This window comes from Dermacentor silvarum, chromosome 9 (genome assembly GCF_013339745.2).
Source record: "Dermacentor silvarum isolate Dsil-2018 chromosome 9, BIME_Dsil_1.4, whole genome shotgun sequence".
In the NCBI taxonomy this organism is placed as follows: Eukaryota; Metazoa; Arthropoda; class Arachnida; order Ixodida; family Ixodidae; genus Dermacentor; species Dermacentor silvarum.
Window position 1 is genome coordinate 26,554,656 of NC_051162.1, and position 25,196 is coordinate 26,579,851.

Genomic DNA, 25,196 nt, shown 5'->3' on the forward strand with positions numbered 1-25,196 from the left:
TGCTTCACCGCTATAACAGTGCTTTTCCACTCGTGTCTATAAAAAAAGCACAGGAGGATAAGAAAAGAGTGGATTACTCCGCTGTTATACAGACGTATAAACAGGAAAAACTGGCTGTTTGCTCGTTCAAAAAAAATGAAAGATCCGGTTCATTTCGCGGAGTTTAAAAAATTCCGTAACAACTTAACTTCAGGTCTTAAGAAAGCAAAATCAGCTTACTACGACAACAAATTTTACACAGTCATGAACAGTCCTAAATTATTGTGGCAAACAGCTAACAGCATCATAAAAGGTAGCAAAGCACGCATTCCGACGGATTTTTACATCGACGGTAAAAGATTTTCAGGTGTACCACTTGCAAACAAGTTTGGCAGGCTCGCCAAATTACTCGCGAATGACCCAAGCGTTAACGCCTGTCGATTCATATGTTACTTCCACTAATAGTAATTCACTGTTTCTAATACCTACATCGTAGGAAGAAGTTGTAAGTGTTGTAAAAGCAATGAAGGATGGGTGCTCGCCAGCAAATGACGACGCTAGTGCGCGTCCTATCAAGGCCATACTTTCATTTCTCGTAGGTCCTTTAGTAGATATTTGTAATCGCATAAAATTTCCATTTGTAATCGCGATATAAATCGATTTGTAATCGCTGATTTTAAAATGAAAGTTGCATGCGTAACCTTAATATTCAAAGGAGGAGAAAAAAATGATCTGAATAATTACAGATCTATTTCTGATTTGCCGCTCTTTTCTAAAATCCCCGAATGCATAATATACACGAGGTTAAAAACATTTTTAAATGCTCAAAATATACGGTTATCGCGCAATTATACGGTTACGGAGCAGGAATGCCTGGCAGCTGTTTTCGCCGTGCAGAAATTTCGATGTTATCTTTACGGAAGACCATTTAAGATAGTCACCGATCATCACTCTTTATGCTGGCTGGTTGGCTTGCGTGATCCATCAGGTCGACTCGCGCGCTGGGCGCTGCGCCTACAGGAATATGACTTCGTGGTGTCATACAAGAGCGGACGTCGTCATGCCGACGCAGACTGCCTTTCTCGCATTCCTCTTGCGACTTCCGACTGCGAAGCTGAGAATTTTGATGACTATCTCGCTGCCATTACTCGTACGTTCCCCGACGCGGCAGACTTTCAGAGAGAGCAACGCAATGATCTCAACCTGGATCCGCTGTTTGCCGCCGCTCGTACTGCTCAAGGCAGCGGTCGCTTCACCATTCGTGATGAGTTGCTGTATAAGAACAATTACTCCGGGAATGGAGCACGTTTTCTTCTAGTTGTTCCCGAGAGTCTCCGCGCCGACGTCTTACGCGCCATGCATGACGATGCGACATCTGGTCATTTTGGTTTCGTGCGAACGCTACACCGCACGCAAGAGCGATTTTACTGGCCCAACATGTACCAGACAACCAAACACTATGTCGCTAGTTGTGAAACGTGTCAACGTCACAAGCGACCAACCACCGCTGTACCAGGTCCCCTGCAGCCATTGACACCGCCCAGTACACCTTTCGAGCAAGTAGGCATTGACCTTATGGGTCCATTCCCGTTATCGAACAATAAGAACCGTTGGATAATCGTTTGCGTGGACCATCTCACACGGTACGCAGAAACCGCAGCCATACCCTCTTCCACCGCTGCATGTGTGGCGCTTTTCCTGCTGCGTTCCGTCGTTCTTCGTCATGGTCCGCCGCGTGTTATCATCAGTGACCGTGGTCGCCAGTTCACTGCGGACGCCGTTGAGGAGCTACTTCGTCTGTGCACTTCTGAGTTCCGTCACTCCACACCGTATCATCCACAGACCAATGGCCTCGTTGAAAGGACGAACCGAACACTGACCAACATGCTTGCCATGTATGTGTCCTCCAACCATAAGAACTGGGACGACGTGCTGCCCTTCATAACCTACGCATACAACACAGCGAAACATGAAACCACGAACTACAGCCCATTTTATCTCCTCTATGCAAGGCTACCGCGCAGCCCTCTCGATACTTTCTTAAACTTTATTCTGCACGATGAAGATTCTGTGTCAAAGACTGTGTGCCTCGCTGAAGAAGCCCGCCGAATAGCCCGCCTTCGTACTTTGGCCTCGCAACACCGTTCAAAGGACCGTTACGACGAGCGTCACGGGCCTGTCTCGTTCGCCAAAGGCGACTTGGTGCTTCTTTGGACACCACAACGCAAGCGGGCCTTGTGTCAAAAGTTCCTGTCCCACTATTCCGGCCCATACGTTGTCCTGGAACGTTTGAGTGAACTTTGTTATGTGGTAGCTCGCCTCCTGGGCAATGGCCGGCGATCAAGTAGAACGCAAGTGACTCATGTTGCTCGCCTGAAACGTTTTTACCCTACTGATGCCTCCTAACTCGCCCTACGGGCTTCGTCTGCTTGTGGGGGAATGTAACGAGCATACAAGAGGCAGTTGGAAAGAAGAGGAGGACGAAGTGCTTCTAGGCCTGGTTGCGCGCTCACCATCATCCATCTCCTGTAAATAAAGTCATTTCTGCCCAACTCTCCGTAACAATATGCAAATAACAATATGGATTTGAGGCTGGAAAATCAACGAAGACAGCAGTGCTATTCATAAAGGACCGTATTTTGGAAAACTTTGAACAGAAACTGTATACACTAGGGATTTTTCTTGACTTTCCAAAAGCATTTGATTCGATTAAACATGAAATTCTGATGAAAAAATTGGGAAAGTATGGTATCAGAGGAATAGCATATGAGCTGGTAGACAGTTATCTGACTGGAAGAAAACAGTACACTAGTATGAATCAATTTCTGTCAGATATAGGAATAATTAGGTACGGTGTGCCACAAGGATCTATTCTTGGGACCTTTTTATTTATTTTATACATCAATAATCTCGTTAACATACCCCGGACACCTGATATTATCCTTTACATGGATAACACTAATGTCTTCTTTTCTGGCCCAAATCTAGCCTCACTTGAACAACATGCAAATCAGTGCCTGAGTCAGCTACAGATCTGGTTAAATAGCAACGAACTTGACTTAAATATAAAGAAAACACTATATATTATTTTTTGCGTCCCAAAAACAAGCCCTTGAATCATCATGTCCAACTACAGATCTATAATACCAATCTATTTCCAACAAATTCTTGCCGCTTCCTGGGCGTATGTTTCAAGTATGACTTAACATGGACGGATCACGTGGATCAGGTTCGTCTGAAAGCAGCTAGATGTATTGGTTTGTTGCAACGAGTAAAATATCTTTTACCTCTGCGTTTGAGAAAGCAGATTTATTTTTCCGTAGTTCACTCCTATTTTATGTACTGTCCGCTAGTTTGGGGCACATGTAACAAATCAGATTCAGACCGCCTTTTCTCGCTTCAGTTCAGGGCGTTAAAGACGGTATTCCGTTCCGCACCTATTGCCAAAGAATCCCTGTACGCTGCAGTTGAGGTACTGCTGTACTATCAACTTTACGATTTGTCATTGGCTGTACTTATTTTTCATAACATTAAGCATGATTTTACATCCTTCTCCACTAGGTACCTAAACAGGAACCTTACCCATAACTTGCGCACTGTATCCATGGTTTGGTCGAAGTCACGCACAAATTATGGTACTCAGATCATAGACAACCAAATAGTTAAACTCTGTAACACATATCCTTTAATGATCAACTGCATACAGGGTTGCAAAACTCTTTCTCAATTTAAGAAAAGAATGAAATTGATGCTTTCTTCTCCTGCCTCTTTTGTTTAGAATTGTAGCTTTCTTTTGTCTTGAGCAAGTGCAATTTGAATGATTTTCTACATCATTGTTTCTGTGAATTAGAATGATGTAATCAATGTATAATGTCGAATCATAGGATAATTTGTCTTATGTGAAACAGTATGTATTGCTGAATTTTCACTGACTGCCTTGATCTCTCAATGTAGTGCAGTATTTCGTCATGCCGATCTGCTGTCACGATGTGTGATCTCGAAGTGAAGGCCCTGTCAGGAGACATTGTTGCCTCCTTTTTCCACGCCTCGTGGACATCCTGTACTACCTATGTATGTACAAATAAACTGAATTGAATTGAATCGAATAGAAATTTGTTCTCTGTGCTCACAGAGCGCGGCACCAGGTGGCACCATGCGCTGCGCTTCCTAGGGTGCCTGAATGGTCTTTCCCTCTCGGAGAGGGAAAGACCATTCAGGTACCCTATGCTTCCGATCTCGAAGGATCTAACAACCGGTTGATGTAGCTGCAAATGTGTAGTCTTTTATTGTTTTATGTTGTACAGATTGTTAGTTTACCGTAAATGTGTCTTGATTAGTACTAAAGAGTGGAGCAATGCCCAAAGGAAAAGAGACTGACGCATCGGGAGCGTAGAACAGAAGTGATGTATAGTTACGCTGCTTGACTCTCGGCTTGTTCGAATTCGCAAGTTCCGAATTTGTCGCTGTGTGATGTGCGCTTGTGTGCTCGTGATGTGCCGTCATAGCGCGGGGATATTTGCGCTGAATGTGTTTCACTTGGTCTACAAAACTCTGCACGCAACGGCATCGAAAAACTTGTCCTGTAATCAGGTGCACGCATGTTTTTGAATACGCGATAGCCTGCCCTCAACAGATGTTCAACGGTCTACGCGCGTTCATAACTTGCTCACGAGGTAAGCCCGTTGTTATTTTATTTGTTTGCTTTGCGTGGCATAGGTGTTAAAATGATGTGTGGTAAGCCGACTTCGCGATCAGAAACATTGTTTCAAAAAGGCCAGTAAACGGCGTGTTGGGGCAAAAAAGACGCAAAAATGGGGAAAAGGATCACTTATCAATTCAGGGCGATCTTCATGGTAGCGCGGTCGGCTCGATCGCGATCGAAATTTTCCGTGTGACGATCATAACCTCTTGCTTTCTTGCTTTGAAAACGTAGAATAAACGTGCATTCAGTTGCGCACATAATTTGTTTTGACTTGTACTGGCTTGAGAGCGTAGTGTATGCGATCATCTAAACTTTCGAGCTAATAGCAGTGATTCACTACGTGCGATGGTTACCTTTCTGCTTGCGTTCGCTTTTTATAACAGCGCCAAAAAATATTGTTAGCTATGCTGTGTCTTTCTTTGGTGCAACTGATTGCGGTGCAACAATGTGTTTTGCTTCGAATGATGCCTGCGCAGTCAAGGTATTCGTGTCAGTAAGCTAGCCGTAAATGTTGTATCAGTTGCAAAAAAAAGAAGAAAAAGAAAAAAATGGACATACCAGTGAAGCGAATGCAATCATCATAGAGTGTTTTTTTATAAATGCCTGAGTTGGGAATTGCTTAAGCGGAGGGTAGCTATGCATAAAAGCCAGACAACTGCATTTATACTTAGCAGGACCAAGGTTACCTAACATTACTAATTCATCATTTTCTTTCACTGAAAAGATAGTTGCTGTTGCCCTGCTGAAGCTGAGAAGAGGTCTGCTGCCTGCCAAGTGCCCTTGTCTCTCAAGTTGTTACAGTATCGTTTCCCTCAAAGTGAGTGCATTTTTTTCTCTGAACTTTTTAGTAGCTGGATCATGACATCTACTTAGCTGTGTAGGTGAGCACTGTTTGCGACACTGGAGTGCTGGTGGACAAGCACCTCTTAAATATTAGACCGCGTCTGACAGAGTGCAGCTGTGGCAGCATGCGAAGATGTTAATATATAAGCCAAATTATGTTTTACGTAGAGGTAAACCCCGGACCAATGACAAAGGCTCAAGAGGAGAAGTTAGACGGTGTGGTTGAGGCTGTTGGGCGTCTTGAAGCCAGCAATGCAAGCCTTTTGGAATCTGTAATGAGGGTGCTCAATATGCATGCCACGCTCAAAACAGACCTGGAAAGTCTTACCAAACGAGTACAGGAATTGGAAACCAAAGTGGAATCATCAGCGTCAGTCGATGTCTCAGGGCACCTTGCGGGTGGAATGTCTAATATATTTAATAAAATTGATGACCTAGAGAACCGGTCACGTAGATCAAATATTTTGTTCTACGGTGTTGCAGACGCAGTTGAATCCGAAAGCTGGGTAACTTCAGAGCGATTTGTGCAAGAATTCTGTCATGATAAACTTGGCGTCAGTGTGACTTCCATTGCTAGAGCACACCGTGTGGGACGTTTTTCGACCGACAAAAAGCGCCCCATTTTAGCAAAGTTCTTTAACGATAAAGAAGTTGAGACTATCTTAAGTAACGGCCGCAAGCTCAGGAACACAGGTTTCAGCATTGGACGTGATTATTCCCAAGCCGTTCGTGATAAGCGCCGACAACTTCTTCAGTTCTCTCGATCGATTAAAAAAGAAGGTCACCGTGTTCGTCTAACATTTGATAAACTGCATATCAATAACGATATTTACATGTGGGATGTTGCGGGTGCTCGTGCGGTACCAGTAAATCAACGCGCTACAGCTTGACCTGTGTTGGCAGATAAGCCAACTTCCCCAGTGCCTGCTTCATTTCCGCCTAATGTTCGCCCTTGCGTGAGCAATAGCGCCAATTTCTTGTTCACAAACATTAGAAGTATTTTATCCAAAACTGTCGCCCTTTCTTCACTCGTGGATTCTACACGCACTTCACTTCTTGTGTTAACTGAAACTTGGCTCGATGATTCTATCCCGGATCATGGCATCCTGCTCATCGAATCTGAATTTAGCTTTTTTCGTTGTGACAGAAAAAATAGAAAAGGGGGCGGCGTTCTTATAGCCACAAAGAAACAAATATCCGCTGTTCCTCTCACTGTTCCTACTTTCCTTGAATGTGTGTGGATACGGTGCAAATTGGGCGTTACCGATGTTATTATTGGTGCTTTTTATCGGCCGCCAGATATGTGTAGTGGATTTTCTTGTGAATTTCACCGAATACTTAGTGACTTACATGTACGCTTTTCTAACGCTATGTTCCTTGTCTTTGGCGACTTCAATTTCCCAAACATTGATTGGGTCACACTTTCTGTTAAGTCTAGTGACAATGAAGCCCATGCATTTCTTTCGTCCTGCTTGGATTTTTCTCTTTCGCAATTAATTATTAGTCCTACCCGTCGCACCGCTACAGCTGCTAATATCCTTGATCTCGTACTAACAAACAACCCAGACGTTTTTACTGATATGCTGCATTTTAATGGTCTATCTGATCATGACATTATTACCGGATGCATCATGTACCCGTTAAGGAAAAAGAAAACAACCACTAAGAAAATTCACTGCTACAACCGCGCTAACTTTGAGATGATCAACACAGAACTACAAAGCTTTTCTGACAACTTCCTTGCTCATTATTCAACTCGCACAGTTGCACAAAATTGGCTGTCGCTTAAAACCACATTGACTAACCTTGTCGAGAAGTATGTGCCGACTATCGCCATCCGTCATCATAAAAATTCACCTTGGTTTACACATCGCGTTCGTCGTCTTAATAATAAGAAAAAACGCCTGTACCGCCGAGCAGTTGATACCGGCCTCCCTTTGTCATGGGAGAAGTACCGTGTTTGCGATAAGGAGTATCAGACCCTGCTTAAAACAACTCGTCGTCATTTCTTCAGTTATGATCTGCCCATTATTTTAACCAATAATTGTCATCAATTTTGGCGAGTAATCAATCCAAGTTTTCATCCTGACATAGTCCTAACGACCATTGACGGAGAACCTGTCAATGAAACTGAGTGTTCACGACTGCTGAACGACGCTTTTTCATCTGTTTTCACCAATGAAGACATCACTTCTTCACCTACATTGCAGCCACTGCCTAACATTTCTATGTCAGAAATTATCATGAGTGAATCCGGCATTTATGCCCTGTTGAATAACCTCAAAACTACTACCAGCTCTGATCACCTCGGTTTCAATAACAAGATACTTAAAAATGCTTCTCTAAACCTTTCTCCAGTGTTATCAGCCTTGTCCTCACAGTCATTATCATCTGGAATTGTTCCTCACGATTGGCGAATAGCTAAAGTAATCCCTATTTTCAAATCAGGTGACCGCTCCGTTCCACTCAACTATCGTCCTATCTCATTAACTAGTAACATATGTAAACTTCTCGAGCACATCATACATTCTCAAGTAATAAGTTACCTGGAAGAGCATGGCATAATTTTTAAATATCAGCACGGTTTTCGCAAGGGTTACTCATGTGATACACAACTCGCCGGTTTTACTCACGATTTATTTTCAGCAGTTGACGCAGGCTTTCAAGTGGACGCAGTGTTTCTCGATTACTCTAAGGCTTTTGATCGTGTTCCTCATCACCGGCTTCTAACGAAATTAACGCACCTCAATATTCATCCTAACGTGATCGCCTGGATTAAAGAATTTCTTTCCAATAGACAACAATACACATGTGCTAATGGCTATAACTCTTCTTCTTTTCCCGTAACCTCTGGAGTTCCTCAAGGCAGTGTTCTCGGTCCCCTATTTTTCTTAATTTTTATTAGTGATCTGCCGAAACGTGTTTCTTCCAAAATTCGATTATTCTCAGATGATTGTGTTATATATAGAAAAATTACTAACGATGCTGACCGCCATGCCCTCCAAACTGACCTTGAGGAAGTGACAACTTGGTGCTCCTCATGGCTAATGTCCCTGAATGCGTCTAAAACAAAGCTAATGTCATTCACTAACCATTCCACTCGCCTTCCTACAACCTACTTACTCAATAATACTAGCATTGAACTTACATCAACCTATAAGTACCTTGGTGTCCATCTTCAGCCTGATTTAACTTGGCACTACCATATTAACACTGTATTAGCATCAGCTAACCGAGCATTCGGTCTTCTCAAGCGTAACCTCAAGCATGCCCCATCCCACCTAAAAAAGCTAGCTTACATAACACTCATCCGCCCAAAGATTGAATATGCTTCTGCAATATGGGATCCTGATCAAACATATATCATCAACAAGATTGAATCCTTGCAAAACCGTGCTGCTCGCTTCATCTACTCCGATTACTCCCGCTTCACGAGTGTCACAGCATTAAAGCAACGAGCCGAATTGGAACCACTATCACGTCGACGTCACTTTGCTCGGCTAACCCTATTTCATAAACTGTGCTATCATTGCACGCTTCATAATGACTTCTTTTCTTCACCTCACGTTGTCTTCCCGCGCCGTGACCATGATAACAAAGTAGCACGCATAACTTGCCGCTCATCTCTTTACGCTAAATCATTTATACCACGCACAATCATTGAATGGAATAACCTAGCGTCATACATAGCGACTGAATCTAATTTATCATCTTTTCAGGCTTTCTTACGAGAAAAGTTTACTTAGACTGATAGCAATACCTGTTTTCGTTATGTACGCAGCAATACATTTAGCATCAGTGTGAATATAATGCTGCATCAACCACTGTTACTATGTTTATATGTTTTCTAATCACAAAATGTCAACGCTTTCAAATTTGTGTTATACATAATGTTCCTGCTATAATGATGTATTAATACCAGCTTTTATATATGTTCCACAGTTGTATTTCTTTTTTCCGCTTCTTTTTCGAATGTACCCGTCCCCCTATGTAATACCATCGTAAGAGGGCCCTTAGGGTTTTTTTTTGAATAAGTAAATAAATAAATAAACGTATTTATGTCATTCAATTGTGGTCTAGCAGGATAACGGGGAAAATAATGTTAATTTGATCTTGGTAGGTTGTGCAAGCAAATCAACCAAGTTGTTATACATGAATTGGGGTATTTGTAGGTGTGTTCTGCAACAGCCTAGCCCTGAGTCTACCACTATAATTTCTCTGTAAAGCATAAAGCAAGGTTCAGCTATGTAGGAGGCTGACATTAACACAGATCTACGTAATGTGAATTTTAAATGCAAAAAATGTCGCCGTTTCACCCGACAATCGAAGCTTCAATTGCGATATTAAATTAGTAGAGAGCTATACGGAGTAAGGATAGTAGTTTAATCAGCTGTATAAACTTGTACATGCAGCAGCGCCAGCAACGCGTAGAACTGTTGTCGACGCCGTTGGTGTTTTGCCCGAGTTCGCACCAAACACGCACGGCGTTGGTGACTGTTGCCGGTGCCTCCGGAGGCGGCTCAGTAGTTTTCGACGAGATCAGAACGGGACACTCGTCGAGCAGCGTCGGAAGTCTTTACCACCTTCTCGCCTCGCAACCTTTTTACATAAATACGCATTTGGTGCCGCAGCTAAACGTCGCCTCCCCTCCCTCCCTCCCTCCCGTCTCCCCACGGCCTTTCGCGCTAAGTTAAGGGGTTGAGTCGTGCTCCCTAAAGGGCTGCAGAAAATAGCGGCTCTTCCTCTTCACAACCAAAATCTCTCTCTCTCGGAAGAAGTCGCGTTTGCTCTCCGCCGTGCGTTCGCTCCCCGTGAAAGCGCGCGTCTCTCGCGTGCTTTCACTCGCACATACAGTATACGGCGCGCTGCGACCATTTCAACGCCGTTGGAATCTATACGGAACCTCACGGCAATGGCGACGCCGACGGCAGAAATCCGCTTGGAGTCTCCATATAATTGCTATCGCAATAAAATGAGGTGTTCCTGTTTGGGTTTCTGTATAAACATATGCTTTAGTTCCAGTCTCGTACAAGGCATACTTGGATGGGAAAATTCATTTCTTTTGGGCGTTTTGGCACAAATGCATGGGTAATGCTTGTATACATAGATTTTACATCGCGATTGCTTAACCAAGTGGTGCGCCTGCCTGCAAAAATTTACAGGGCTCAGATTGAAGACTGTCGACATTTCTTGGAAAATTAACTAAACCTTTTATAATATTAAAGAGGACAATTATTGCGTGCCATCATGGTGTGATGATATTTGTGTTGAATGTACTTGCTTCACCATGTCTAAAAAGCCCTGCACAATCTGGCATCATGAAAAATTTTATGCGAAACTTATGCAGCTTACGGATGGGCACGAATATAACGCAAGTTATTTTTTTCTCGAAAATATCTGGCCTCGGAATGCACGTCACATTATATTCGTGTTTGCAAGAAGACTATAGCGCGTATTTCTTTCTTTCTATTTTCTGGCAATTTAAACTGACGAGCCAAACCACTGGGCAACATTACTGTGATTGCTACTGCGTGTGGACTGTGTTCGAACGCACATGAGCAAACACAGCTTTGCTTTTTTGATTGTGTTGCGGGCACTTCTGTTTCAAATTACCTTGGTGGCATGGAGGTTCTATCCGCTGGCATGCATTCTTTTGTTTTGTTATTGCATCACGTCACATTATCATCGAAATATATGTTTTGTTCTTTCTCGGAGAGCCCCCTCCCTGGTGTTGTAATTGTGGTTGCATCATTTATGTGCAAAGATGGTATATATGACCATTGCTCCAAATTCCATTTTATCACAAAGTAAGGCACAAGTATACTAGAGAATTAGGTATAGCAGAAAACCAAAGTTGAACTACCAAATACTACCAAACAGCCTCAGAGTACAGTCTCACATAGATAGATTTCATTGGCCATGTATAGGCGCACATCATACCTCTTTATTACTTGCTGGACACGTAAGCTGTGAGAAACCTGAATACTTATGTAGCTTCAGCTGTGTGCAATCGGCCATTGTTCCTACCCTCTGCAGTTCCGGAAGATTATCACGGGATTTCTTTTTCTAACTCATTTCACTTATTACAGAAGGATTACTGTATGTGTACGGAGAAAACGAATCACACGTGCAATGAGAAGCCAACAATGTGTATACTTGGAACATTGATTGTGCAGTTTGATGGCTCGGAATAAGTAGAGATACACCATAAACACTTCTAACTTTTGCTTGACAAAAGGCTAGAGCATGCACTAACCGTACTTGCCTGGTGTAGCCCTATGCCAAGTAAATTTCAATTGTAATTTAACTTTCCAGTGTATGCTTCTGTTCTTACATCCTGTCAGAGGGCTCGTAACATGTTTCACATTTCTAGCAGCCAGGTAGCCCGTCTAGTGAAGGTAGTAAAAACGTGACAACTGTATTTTTTAACCGATTTGATAGAATGTGTAGGCAGTTCGCTTAGAACACTAAAGCCATAGAACCAGCACAGTGATCTGACTTTCTGTTCGCATGTCATAGGTTAAGGTGGGAGCTGCTGCCACTGTTCCAACTATAAAACAAAACCTGTATAAAAGGGTGCACACCGTTCATGTCTGCTATAGGGGGCTGGATAGCGCATTGAGTGCCCTCGACTGAAGCCAACCTGGTCCCGAAAGTTGGCTCTTTATGACTTTGCAGTGACGCTTCACCTGCATGGGAGGGTGGCATTTCTTTCCCTTGTAACCTGCCTGTTGTGCCGTACATTACCTAAGCAGGCCAGAGAAGTGTTTTGGGAAGATGTCTAGAATTTTCCTTCACAGTGCCGACGTATTGCTAACATAAGTACTGAGAACACTGGTGAATGAGAAAACACTTTATGTAAGAAAAAACTATCGCATACGGGTACAGATTATCGTAAGAGCTCTTACCAGACATGTAGAGACAACGTCTCCTGAAATGCAGAAGACCTCGAAGAAAAATGTTTACGGCAGCAATATTATGTGACCTCATGCACTAAGTGCAACATACACCCTGCTTCCGGGACAAGCCGATGCATGACACCACATTTCCACTGCCCTCACCTGCGCCTGGCTTGTCGAGCGGCATCCAAGAAAACATAGGAGAGGTCAGTGGTGCACACAGTATTTTGTGTCCCCTTTCTGGAAGCCAGCTGAACACGTTGTAACTGTTTCCAAAGTAGAAAAACTAAGGACAAGGGCTCTGAACATATTGCACTGTAATTTGGCTGGCGCTGTAGCATAGCAATACTGTGGTATTGTAGATTTACACGAGGCAAGCTAGGAGCTCAAACAGCCTGCTGGTTAGAAAGTGACCAACATATTCACTTTGTCTGCAATTCAAACATATCTTGAGAAAGCAGATGTTGCCGTTAGAGAAATTGTAGAAGTGAGCTTGCTAGCTGAGAGCGGGCATTTGAGAGTACAGAATTAGCTCAACACATTAAACACCAGGACAATCTGCTGAGAATTTCAGATCGGGAATCTTCAAAGCATGATTGTTCAGTGGTGTTGAGATTCTGCTCAAAGAGGTTGATTGTTACGTTCATATAGTGTTCAAGCATGAATGTAAAATCATTCTTCGTTTGGAGTGCATAGCAAGGGTGTACTCCACATGAGCTTGTGGCTTTTTTCTGCACTTTCAAAGCTGTTTTCTTCTTCAGTTGAGATTTTCAAGTTTGCATTGTTGGATGCACGCAAACATGTTGTTTGTGCTGTATGTAACCCATCCTAACCTAACCTAAACATCTGAATAGTGAACACAACTCGACATTTTTGCTTGATTGTCTGGATAACACAGCCCGGTGGCAACTAATTTAATTTGGAAACTGCTTACGCCTTACTGTAAAATATTACTTGAAACAATATCCACCAATAACTGCAGCATGACACGATTACGAAAATTGTAATATTGTACTTCGATCTGTAATGCTTGTAAACGTGTGCTATTCCTGTGGTTTAAATGGGTGCCTGACATCCAACCATGATATAAGAATTCGAAGAATAAACAGCAGCAAGAATGTTTTTTGCAACTTTTTTCCAGAGAAGCTCACAGAAATCTTCCTCGTGCAAAATAACTGGAAATAAGTTTACTGAGCTGGGAAGAGGAGTGTCTCATTTGAATTGTGCCAGATACAAAGTTAGGACAAGCTTCTCACTATCTTCGTTGCACTTTACTTCTATATCTAGTCCTGTCGTTTGTTGCAAGCTGAATTAAAACGGCCACAGCTTAGTCATGAGTTTGGTGTTGTGCAGTAAAGTACAATTGATATCACCCGAAAAGTGTCACAAAGCTACGAATACAACTTAAATGGGTTCTTTTAGGAGGGAGATATAGCTCAGAAAATTATCCTTTTTTATGCAGCCTGTGGAGACAAAATTTTTTAAACATGGCCATGACCCTCAAGAATGAAGCCGAGACCAGAGACTGCGGATGTTCATTCCTGTTCCGGCAAAGATAGGCCAGCCTTAACCAGCTGGGTTTTCCAAAGCGAACTCATCACAGCTTGAGTCACCCCATGCCACGATCAGTTGTTCCTACAGGGACCGTGAAAAGGTTCTCTGGAGCACAAATCTAACTCAGCGCCACCCCCTTTCTCCTGCAATTTGTCTACTTACTCTGGTAACCAGGTGGGTCAAAGAAGGCAAAGGAAAAGGGAATCAACAACTTCAAGTATAGAACTTGCTCAAGCTCAATGCAGTTTGAGTGTAAAATTGCCCAGTTAACATTTACAGAAAAGCGGGAAATAAGTAGATGGTATGGTCTTCATACAGACACCTCTTTCCCACAAAGAATTGGCCTTGAAAAAGAACTGCTTATGAAGACTTGAATATGGTCTGTATGATTTGGCGTAGATAGGCTAATGATGAACATTTCTGGTGAACGTAGTGGTAGTAGACTGAATAATCAAAAAGTTTAGGTATAGTTTGGAAGACAAATTTCATTCCACTGCCAGAATTTTAAATCATCCCAGTAATTGTTGTGTTTGATGGTCCGTGCGTGTGGAGCGACACTGCTTCTTGATGCCTGCTTCTTGCTGACATTATTCTTATGCTGCGTAATCCACCTGTTTACTTGGCTGTTTCTCCCATTCAAGCAAATTTACAACATATAATTGCAGCTGCCATATTTTATGTACCTAATAGGGCACAGGCGTCGGCATCAGCAATCGTTAGCGTTTCTTCTATTCTGGAGTATGCATCCTCTACCAGATGGAAATGTGAAACGGGGTGTCATTATGGGGTGCACTCCTGCATAAACTTTATGAGCATGTCAAGTGCAGATGATCGAAAGCTAAAGGCATCCGGACATTGCTGCATAAACGACTGGTTGTCGTGCTTTATCGGCACTACCTGTCACACCGCTTGAAAAGCAAAGCCACCAAGCGTGGTGTCTATGTGCTGTTTTCAGCGGCAGAAAACCTGGCTCTCATGTGCCGAGCAGTGAATGACCGCAGGCACAAAGGTCAAGCATGCACGAAGAAGCACGCGACCCCTTTCGTTGCGTGTAGTACTGCAGTCTTTTGCTACATCCCCTTGTCATGTGGCAAGTGCTACATCGGCCTGACCGGTTGTTGTGTTAACGACATATTGAGCACCGTGTGCAAGTCCAGGCACTACCGGGATCCGGTCACTTGGCGGACCTTTCTAAACGATGCCACTATATATGTCAGTAGAGCTTCTATTGCTCCACCAATGAAAGAACGCGATTAGGTGCATCAGAACCTGTCTACCATGCATATTTGATAAGTGGCTTTAAGCATGCGCTAGAATTCATGTTCCGCCGTCTATTGGCGCATGAACGGTGAATGTATACATATACCCGCACTTCTACATGTACTACAACCAGTCGAAAACCAGAGATCTACCTGTCCTCGCGTCTTTCCTCTTCTCTTAATTTTTCCTATTTTTTAAGCACTAGAAATGCATGAGTTGTTGATTTTCAACAAGCGCAGCTGCCCGCTTTAAGTATTGCGCCAGGTTATCATACTGCTCGCCCCATTTTTTAGCAGTCTGTTCTTTGTTATTTTATGGTCATAGCCAGTTATATTTTTATCTCCTTATTTATTTTATTTGACCAAAATCTCTTCGTCTTTCGAAAAATGTTTATTCATAATCTGCCTTCATTTTCCATTTCCACTGATCTTAACAAAGCACATCTTAACACAAAGTTTATTTTTATTAATTCTTCATTGCTTGCTTTACAAATGTCCAAACAGTTTATTTTAATTCCTGTTTTGATTTATGGGTAGACTAAGTCTACTGTATTTAATGCTTGCGCACATGTGTAGATCCTTTTCTGTTCTGGTCACCCCTACTCTTTGTAAAAACAGAAACAGTGCCCCTACCCGCTCTATCGCAATCACTGCCTTCCCAACTTTATTTTAACACTTCGGCTTCTCTTGACCTACTCCAGTATCTCCCCCAATGAGGGTAGGAAGCTCTGCATACATAAAAATGCTGACAGGGAAAACAGTAGCAACCCTGATGACAAGTGCCTTTGTCGCAATGTAAGCTACTGCAACATCCCCTTTTCTAACGATGCTGATCCATGTTCATGTTTTCTAACACATAAGTTCCCGCTTTGTTGTGCACTGTGATTATGCTTTTTGGTTGCGTTCTTAGGATGACAACTTCCCATTGTATTTGTTTCTTCTAACAGCAGCAAGTTTACCGTTGCAAGGCATGTGGGATCAAGAACAACTTTCACCAGGAAAGAGTCCAAGACGAGTGGTTGAACAAAATTAAATTGTTTCTGTGTTCTGAAGAACTCGACAACTGAATTTTTACACCTATTTGTATATATTATATGCAATTCATTCATATCACAAAATGACAAGTGTTTTTCCCTTTTAACTATGTCACTGTGTTGGCCAGACGATTCCCTCAATAGCAACCTGCTGCTTTTAGATGCCTTCAAGACATTTTCTTTAAAGCATATGTACTATCTGAGACAAAAGGGCCCAGGACGCGCCAGCGTCGACTGAATTGCATTGCTGCACCATCAGCCGCGTTCAGCCACGCTATCTTCTGCGTTCAAGACCACAGGAAAAGTTTTCTGAACGCAGATATTAGCGTGGCTGATCCCGGCAGATAGCGCAGAGATGAAATTCGGTTCACGATCGTGCGCCCTAGGCTCTTCTGACCCAGATAGTACTTTCTTCAAACAATGAATGGGCTCTGTAAAACGTAAAACGGGAAACACCTGTACTTTAATGGTTGGGCCGTATAGTGCAGATTCAGCATACAGTGACTTCCGTTTTCTGTTTACAGGAAGCACCTGTATTTTAACGGTTGAACCGTATAGTTAAGATTCAGCTTAGAGAGTCTTTCGTTTTCTGAACATGGGAAGCACCTGTAGTTTAATGGTCGAACCGTATAGTACAGATTCGGCATACAGAGTCCCCTGTTTTCTAAATACGAAAGCAGTCGTATTTTGTATTACGGTCTCTATTGTACGGCAGTCCATTTTACGGAAATGACCGTTCTTTAGTTACGGAAAAGTGTTCGGTCACAATTTACCAGCAGATAGATATTGCCGTAAGTCAGAGGTACATTTTTTACAGTGTATGGCAGGCGTAATAAAGCGTAGCATTGTTCAGATGAATGTACGCTCTTATGTGTGAGTTTGTGTCAAAGCCTAAAAAATGCCCTAATATACGTAGAATTTCACGTACCTTATGGCATCTTTAGGATCTCGACATACATGCAATGCATCGGGGAACAGTGAATGAGCGCTGCCACAAACGCAGGCATAAGTAGAATCGTTTAAAAATCCTGCCCTTGTAATTTCCATATCAAGCCTTCGATTACTGTTATTTTCCATGCATGCGAGAAGCTACATCCACCAACTGCTCTATGGTTAAAGCCGTATCACTGTATTTGCATAATTGTGACAGAGTAAAACTGCACTATACTGCATTTACACTAACCAGCCGCAAAACAGTGATACCACATTGCTGCATGTACTCGTCTTCCACGAGTTGAACATAATTACTCTAGTGATAATGGCCTCTGTGAACGTCATAGAGCTTTTTTATCCTACTCCTGATATAGTACAAGTACTCCAACAAAAAATAAAAGAGTGGCATATGTGAGAATCAGCTTCTCCACTGATAGACACGTTTAAACTATCGTACACTTTTTTGCTTAGGGATACATGGATCATATAAGGTATATTGGTGAAATAATCATAAATAGGTGAAATAGTTTGTGACCTTCTGTTTACATTTTGTGCTATCACAGTATATCTGTCGCAAACTACACTTTTATACAATTGACACTGTCACAAGCAACTCTTCAGATTCAGATTGTAGTTTATTGCTTCGCGTGATTGTCGCGTAATTCTTCTGGAGCCGTAATTATGCTTACTCCTGATTGCGCACACCTCGCTCGCATCTTAAAAGGGGGCGCGCTGCTTCATAGAAAACAAATGTTTGCTCTCTGCGGTGTGAAACATTCACGGATTACATGTTGTGCAGCGTTCCAAGTGAAAGTATTTACTGCAGGAGGGTGCTAAAAGGGGCTGGTTTTATAGTGTTTCTGTCGTCTGTCTTTCTGTCGTCCGAAGCACTGTTCGATTTGCTTGTCAGAAAGTAGCGACGTGAAACCTGCCATTTGGCGTGCCGTGTACTGAAAAATATCCGTCGGGAGGTCGGGTCGGACAGAATATAACGGAAAGCTCTGCGGCAGCCCCCAACGTACTCGGTGGTGGGGTATGCGTCATGGTGGTAGAAGTTCAAATCATTGCAAGGCATGGTGACCGGATTGCGCCGGTTACCAAACATTGATTGAGAATCTATAGGCTGCCTGTGTTCACTATGGAGCACTGATAATTGTGCAAGACGTTTAGCTCAAGGCGACGAGCGACAGTTTTGTGCACATCCACAGCTCGTATCGTCCCCACGCTGCTTTAGATGCAACGAGGTATACTTGCAGTGCGTCACTTTTACGACAGCAGCAGCGGAAAGCACATATGTCGTCATAGCTCTTATACGAAGCGTCAGCCAGTTGGCACTATGCTATGTGACCGCGCCCCCAGAGAATTCCAAAACCGTCCAATTAAAGTACTTGATACTTTGAACGACAATGTACACGCTACGGTATAAGCGCTAGTTTTAGCCAAATTGAGCATCGTCGATTTTCGTGAATATGAGGAGTGCGTGCTCTCTTGCCTTCTTGCACGACGGCGCCCAGTGAGGTAGCAGGCTCGACATCTGTGCCAGAACATTGTCGCTCAATTAAACGTTGTTCCAACGCTGGTTACCCATACGCTGTTGCCCATGAACTCCTAGTTGTCACTCTGAAGATGGTGTTGGTAAAACTGCTGCCCCAATAATTGTACAACTACATATTGTTCAGTATGCAGGAATTATTACTAGCCAGAAAATTAATTTGCTTTGACGAATGGAATTGCAAGGTGTTAACAAGAAACATGTTTTTAAACCATGAAAATGTGCCGTGTGTTCATCAACCCATCTTAAGAGAGCCAGCAACAGTAAAAACAAAGAACATACCATCTTTGTGATGCTGAGGTCAACAAGTATTGGAATATATTGGCTACTCAGTATTCGAGAGGAGGACAATGAGATTGAGAAGTCAAACATTAACATGTGCGAGAAGTAACACGAAATCATGCCGACTGCAAGCAGACAGAAAACATAACTCAGGGAACTGTGTAAGAAAGTTTACGTTATTCAGAGCCGAAAACAAGAAGACGAGGTAACTCAACTAAAACTTGCTGCAAATGATAAAGAATGTAGCTTTGGCTGTTCAAAAACGTTAGTATGAAAGAATCTGAGAAACTTCTTCCCATACGTAATGACGGGACGCGTGTAATCACACTTACGCAATTGAAGTATCAGTATATTTAGTTGACCACTTACTAAGTCTGGTGCTGTGCATGAGACCGACCTTTGAACGAATCAGTTTACGACAAAGGGCTCTGAAAAAAAAAACGCCTTCCGAACATCACAAGATAAAATATCCATGACTAAAAAAATTATATAGGTAAAATGTGTGTTCTACCTTCGTGATCCTTCTCACGCCTTATTTACCTATGCTTGTGACCATATGCTTCTCTGTTTAACCTCAGATCATCCATGTATTTGCTCATCTACGCAAATCACAGTAAAATTGCGTCATAAATTGGGGTGCTATACGCGAAGCCGTAAACGAGGTCGTTCTGTAGTAACGTAAATGAGCTGTCGGTAGTGATAGCCAGAATATGGCAATTTTCTCAAAGCTACTTAGAACAGTTTCTTTGATAACCGGAATGCATTCCAGCTCAAACTAATCTATTCGTGATTCGTGCCTGCGTTACCATAAATTTCAACAGAACTGGTTGGTGGCCTAGTTGGTATTTGAGAGGGACATACTTTGCCGCAAATTAAGACACACAAAAAGAGTAAACATAGACAACGTACGGCCGGCACTTCCATCTAGAATTGCCGCTACTGGAAGGGCCACCCGTGCGTCATCCATGCTTCTTCATTTTGCGTGTGTCTTAATTCGCGGTAAGATCTCTCCGTTACCGTAAATGTAGTGGACGGAATGCACTTTATTTCAGCAAAAGCGAATTTTGGCACGAGTTATAAGAACGTTTTACCTCCGGCAAATTGCCAGTCTCATGGAAGCTTTTTACTTTGTGAGATGGAGATTTCAGCTAAAAAACGTAACCAAGCACAGGTATACAAGCATATATGAGGCCCGCTGCGACCAATGTAATAATTTTTTAAATTATAATGTACTTCATTGGTTTAACAACACAGTTAAGGCTTAGACAATCTTACAACTTCTTTTACTTGTAAGCAGCGACAATAGTAACGCTACAGAGTCAGTGATTTTCACATAGCTTTTGCTCTTGTAGGGGGGAAAATGGAAAGTGTGCTGGAAGTACATTGTTCTCCCGCTACAAAAATCTGCGTGCGTAATTCATCGTGTAAATTGCCAAGGAGCGCCAGTCGTTCCATGAAACATTTCTGTTCTGCGTATGTTAGCCTAATACACTACATCACGTGAAAAAGTAGGCGTTCAAAATAAGGACACAAAAATAACGCAAAAGACAATACAAATACCGTCTTTCGTTTCGATCTTGCGTTTTGTGCACCTTGCTACTTGCTAAGCTTTCTGTTGTTCTCGGTAGTGGTATTCGTCAACTTAACTTTGCATTTCTGCATGAAACAACCGTCTCTAACGGGCACAGTTTCCAAGAAGTATACATGAAGAAAAACAGTACTCTGTCTTCGTGCATAATGGTTGCCAAAGTATTACATTTTAACACCGCACACAATAATTATTTGCATTTAGTGCACGCAAGATACTATGTGAATTATGATGGTTTTTATTTCTGTAAATAATATAATAGGAATGCTGTTAAAAATTGATTTATTCTTCCTAGTTGGTAACATATCCACAATGTTTCTTTTATATTGCCTGTATCTGCTTTCATGACGTTACTTCTTCCGAAGTATTTAAACTATATAGCTCCAGCTGAATGCTGTTTCTTATCATCGTTGTTTATAATGGTTATTGTGTCCCTTCTATTATTTACCGCGTAAAAAATGACGTTCAAAGTCAAAATTGCTGCAAAGCGCATCAGTATTACTTGGCTAGCCAAGCATAATCTGTTACTGTTCACGCTTGTTTTAACAGAAAAAATATTCAGCGAAACCTATTTGCAAGACAAATTTATTTTAGTTAGTGTTGCTTGTGTACTATATTTAAATTTCGTTCGAACTATGTCTTTGTAGAAAATTTAAAAAAAATAGGCATGCCGGCGCTGATTCTTTTTTTTTCAATAGAAGTAGCAGGAAGAAAACACAAAGAAATACATGCAAAGCATTGATGCTCCGGTTTGTTGCTTTTTTTTCATGTTTCTGGGCTTCGTTGTGCCTCCACTGCAAGAATGAATATTATCCCAAATTTTCCACCAAGACTGTTTGCATGTGCAAGCACGGTTATTACCTATTGAGATCAGAGTGTTGTGAGAACACCTGGCACGTACTATTGCGAAAAGAGAACAGAATCGCTCGATTCAAAATTTGCTGCTGTGAGCGGCATACCTGGATCAGCCAGTGACGTTTCCTGCGTTGCGGTGTCGTCATCCATCGCTGCTTCGGTAACCTTCTAATAGTGGTTGAAAGTACACACTGTGTTCCTTGATTCGATGTCTCACACACTCGGTCCTTTGTCAGCCGGAAATGGAAAACGTCATATAGAAATACACAACAAAAAATTCATATTTTGTTTATAATTTACTACGGTAAATGCGGCAATCAAATGAGCACTGCAACTATACAGAACTGCTCTGGCTAAAATTGTCCTCACCAAGGTACCTTCAGAAAGGCGTGATCAGCTCTAAAAGATCTTATCTAAGGAGACTCCGCCTTGACGCCTTAGCGCTGCTGAGTGTCGCGTACCAAAGTTTCGCGCGTCGCATTTGGCGTCCTTGTCGTACGTGTCCAAAGTGATATCTTGTGTGTGTCGGCGTACTTCCGATACACGACGTGTCACCGCGCACGTCCATAACGCCTTCCTTATTATCAGGGTCAATGGATTGCGAGATATTGACGAGGAGTAGAGAAGTGGAGATGGTATGAAGTTAGGCTACTTCGAGATGTCGAAATCGTGAACGACAACCAAGAAAGATGCACGACAAGCACGGGCTACGTTAATAGAAATCCACCGCTCATGGAATGCAATCTAGAACGACCCGCCGCGGTGGCTTAGATGCTATGGTTCTGCGCTGCTAAACACGTGGTCGTGCGATAAGATCCCGGCTGCGGCGGCCGCATTTCGTGGAGGCGAAATGCAAAAACGCCTGTATGCCGTGCATAGGGGGTACGTTAAAGATCCCTTGATGGTCAAAATTAATCCGGAGTCCCAAACTACGGCGTGCCTTAGAATGAAATCGTGGTTTTGGCACGTAATACCCCAGAATTCAATTCAACCTATAGAGCGAAGTCGATTGGCTTCGCAAAGAGAATTAGCGTGAATTATGATGTATTGTTGATCAAGAATGCCTCGTCGGTCCGGTACCTATTCCCACGCGAATGTTGAACTCACATTGGCTCGTTTAGGCGCAGCAGCAAATGTATTTCGTACAACATTGTGATCAGTGCAAGTGACGTGTTACTGATGCTTTCATCTATTCATGGGTTAAATACTTGATTCCAGGAAGTTTAAGCGCTCTTCAAACCAAGACGTTTACCTTTGCGTTGTGATCAGTGAAATTGAGGTAGTATTCGTGTTTTGTTATATGCGCTTGTTAAATATTCGATTCCAAGCCGTAGACCTCTTTTAAACGCAGACGTCTACGCCTTGCCAGGAAGAGTTGGATTTTTATGAACAAGAGTTTTTTCAGACTATACAATATTGAAACTCAAAAGTTAAGATGTAATTACATTCTACAATCATAAAAAGTCGCAGTTTCGCCCGAAAGGCGAAGCATCAAGACGAGGACGGCGACGGCAGAAATGCGCTTGGAGTGTTAATATACACTCTAAAAAAAAGGGAGTGAGAATGGAGCAACTGGCTCTGTTCCTCCTTCAGGCCAGCGAGTTCCTCCTTCGAGCAAGGTTCACGCGCTGCGCCCTCTTGCGGCAATCGTAAATGGAGGAACTTTCCTCCCTTAGCGCGAGCACCCCGGGACCTGAAAATGAGTTGCGCCGTGATCCCGTGTAACGCATTGCGATTTCATCGGCTGCGACCGATCGGTTCCATCTCTACGAGCACCATAGGCGATCACTTCACCCACTGACTGTGTTTGAGTGCCTTCAATGTGCTGCATGGATACTTCATCGCGCAACGATGCGCACGCGATATCATGAACGTCGGTGGAAGAAGGGTGATCGCAAAACAGGCAAGTTATTTTATTCTCGATCATTGGTATGCGCATACGAATTGCTCTCAGCAATAGGCTATATACATTTTAGACGCAGTCCTGTTAGACAGTATTTACTGCACCGAGATGCAAGCAAGACCTTAAAATGTATTGGTAATCTAGATCCTCTTGCTCATGTAGGGGATAATGCTTAAGGATATTTCTTTTTATTTATTCTCGCGGTACATGCGGCTGTCGTGCGATTATTATTAGTGCGAAAGTGCCTATTAAGTTGCGTTAACAAAAAACAAATATGTGGAAACGCGTACGTGTAATGAAAGCGGTGCAGAAAGTGACCGATAGTATGCCCGAAATCGATCGCCACTGAAATGTATAGCCGCAGTGGTTATGGTGCTTTATTTCCTTATGGTCGCGGCTTCGACTCCGGTTCCTGTGGCCGATTGCGGTGGGGGCGGAATTTGAAAGCAACTGTAGTCTCTTGTCAAGTTTTTATGCAAATTGTACCATATTATTCTACAGATATTTAACTATATGTTGTTTACGTGGTTCAAAACAAAGGCCAAGTGATCTGATTTGTTTTTCATGCACCATGCTACATCATATCGGTTTGAAAAAAACTTTGTCCACTTTTTTTCAGTGTCATGCGTTACTGCATTTGAGAATGACATTTTCACAATTCAATTTTTTATTCCGTTTTGAATACATGGCTAACATGGAACAAGCACTGGACCTTTATATGTACATCATCGAAGTGGAAGTTCAGCACATCAAAAGACGCGACCTAATTGCTTCTATAACCTGCATGGCTTCTGAAAATACAGACGCCAGAGCCAACCATAAATGACACAATTGCCGATTTTGTTGTGTTTGCTGCTTTGTTGTGATGTCTTGCAATAATTAATTGTTTCATGAATTTCCATCAATGTTGTTGTATGCCACCAATCTTGACTGCTTAAAAATTACCGAGATTGCTGGCAAAGGTGTGTGATAATAAAGCAATCTTGTCATGCTGTAATAAAGTGTGCATTTACTCTTGCCTCCATCACTATCTTAATTTAAAATTGCTTTCAAACGAAAGCAAACTTAACGTGTTGTCAGCCAAACTGGCAAGCTTTACAGGTGAGATGTTGCATGTTCAGAGGTCACGAGCATTAGGTGTTATGCATCAAAAATGCTTCCGAATCGTTGTTGTCCTGAATTAGTTTTTAGCTACTCCTTCATGAAATCCCTCTTCCCCACTAGTCCACATAATTATCAGCCTTACTTTGCCGTGCCAGTCCTTAAAAGCCTATACATAGTTGTGTTATACATCTACTGCTTGTAATAAATTATCAACACGCCCAAATTGCCATTTAAGAGTCTGTCACCTTTTACTTGCTAATAACATAATAAATCTGCACAATTCAAAAGTACTGCCATCCAATGATTTTTAAAGAATCGCACTACAATGATTAAAAACGAAAGTAATGTAATTAACATATAACAAAAGTAAAAACAAATATACTATGATGCACAAAAGCACACTACCTGAGCAAGAAACTGTTTTAAGACTCTGTGGAAGAAATAAGCAGATGTCTGCTACAGTTTCAATAAGGCATCACAATTTTCTGATCAAATACATTATGGTTCTTCCAGAAGCAAAAAAACAAAAAAGTACACTTCTACAACATTTTATGCAAAGCCAACTAGTAATACGTACAGTGGCACATGTTGATGTCTGCAAATCAATACATAGCAATTCTTTATTGTAACTTGCCTTACAAATAAAATCGACCGTGGTGACTATTATCCATCTGTAACACTCGAAGATGCAGGCAATATGGCACATAAA

General features: G+C 42.3%; 1 protein-coding gene across 1 annotated transcript in view; it reads right to left on the minus strand.

The window, feature by feature from the left end:
• Positions 1 to 25,196, minus strand: part of LOC119465169 (sulfate transporter-like) — a 215,725-nt gene that overhangs the window by 161,834 nt on the left and 28,695 nt on the right. The window contains exon 2 of the mRNA XM_037725964.2: positions 21,585 to 21,707. Within this exon, the coding sequence (XP_037581892.2) occupies positions 21,585 to 21,630 (46 nt within the window). The 5' untranslated portion in view covers positions 21,631 to 21,707. The remainder of the gene's footprint in view (positions 1 to 21,584; positions 21,708 to 25,196) is intronic.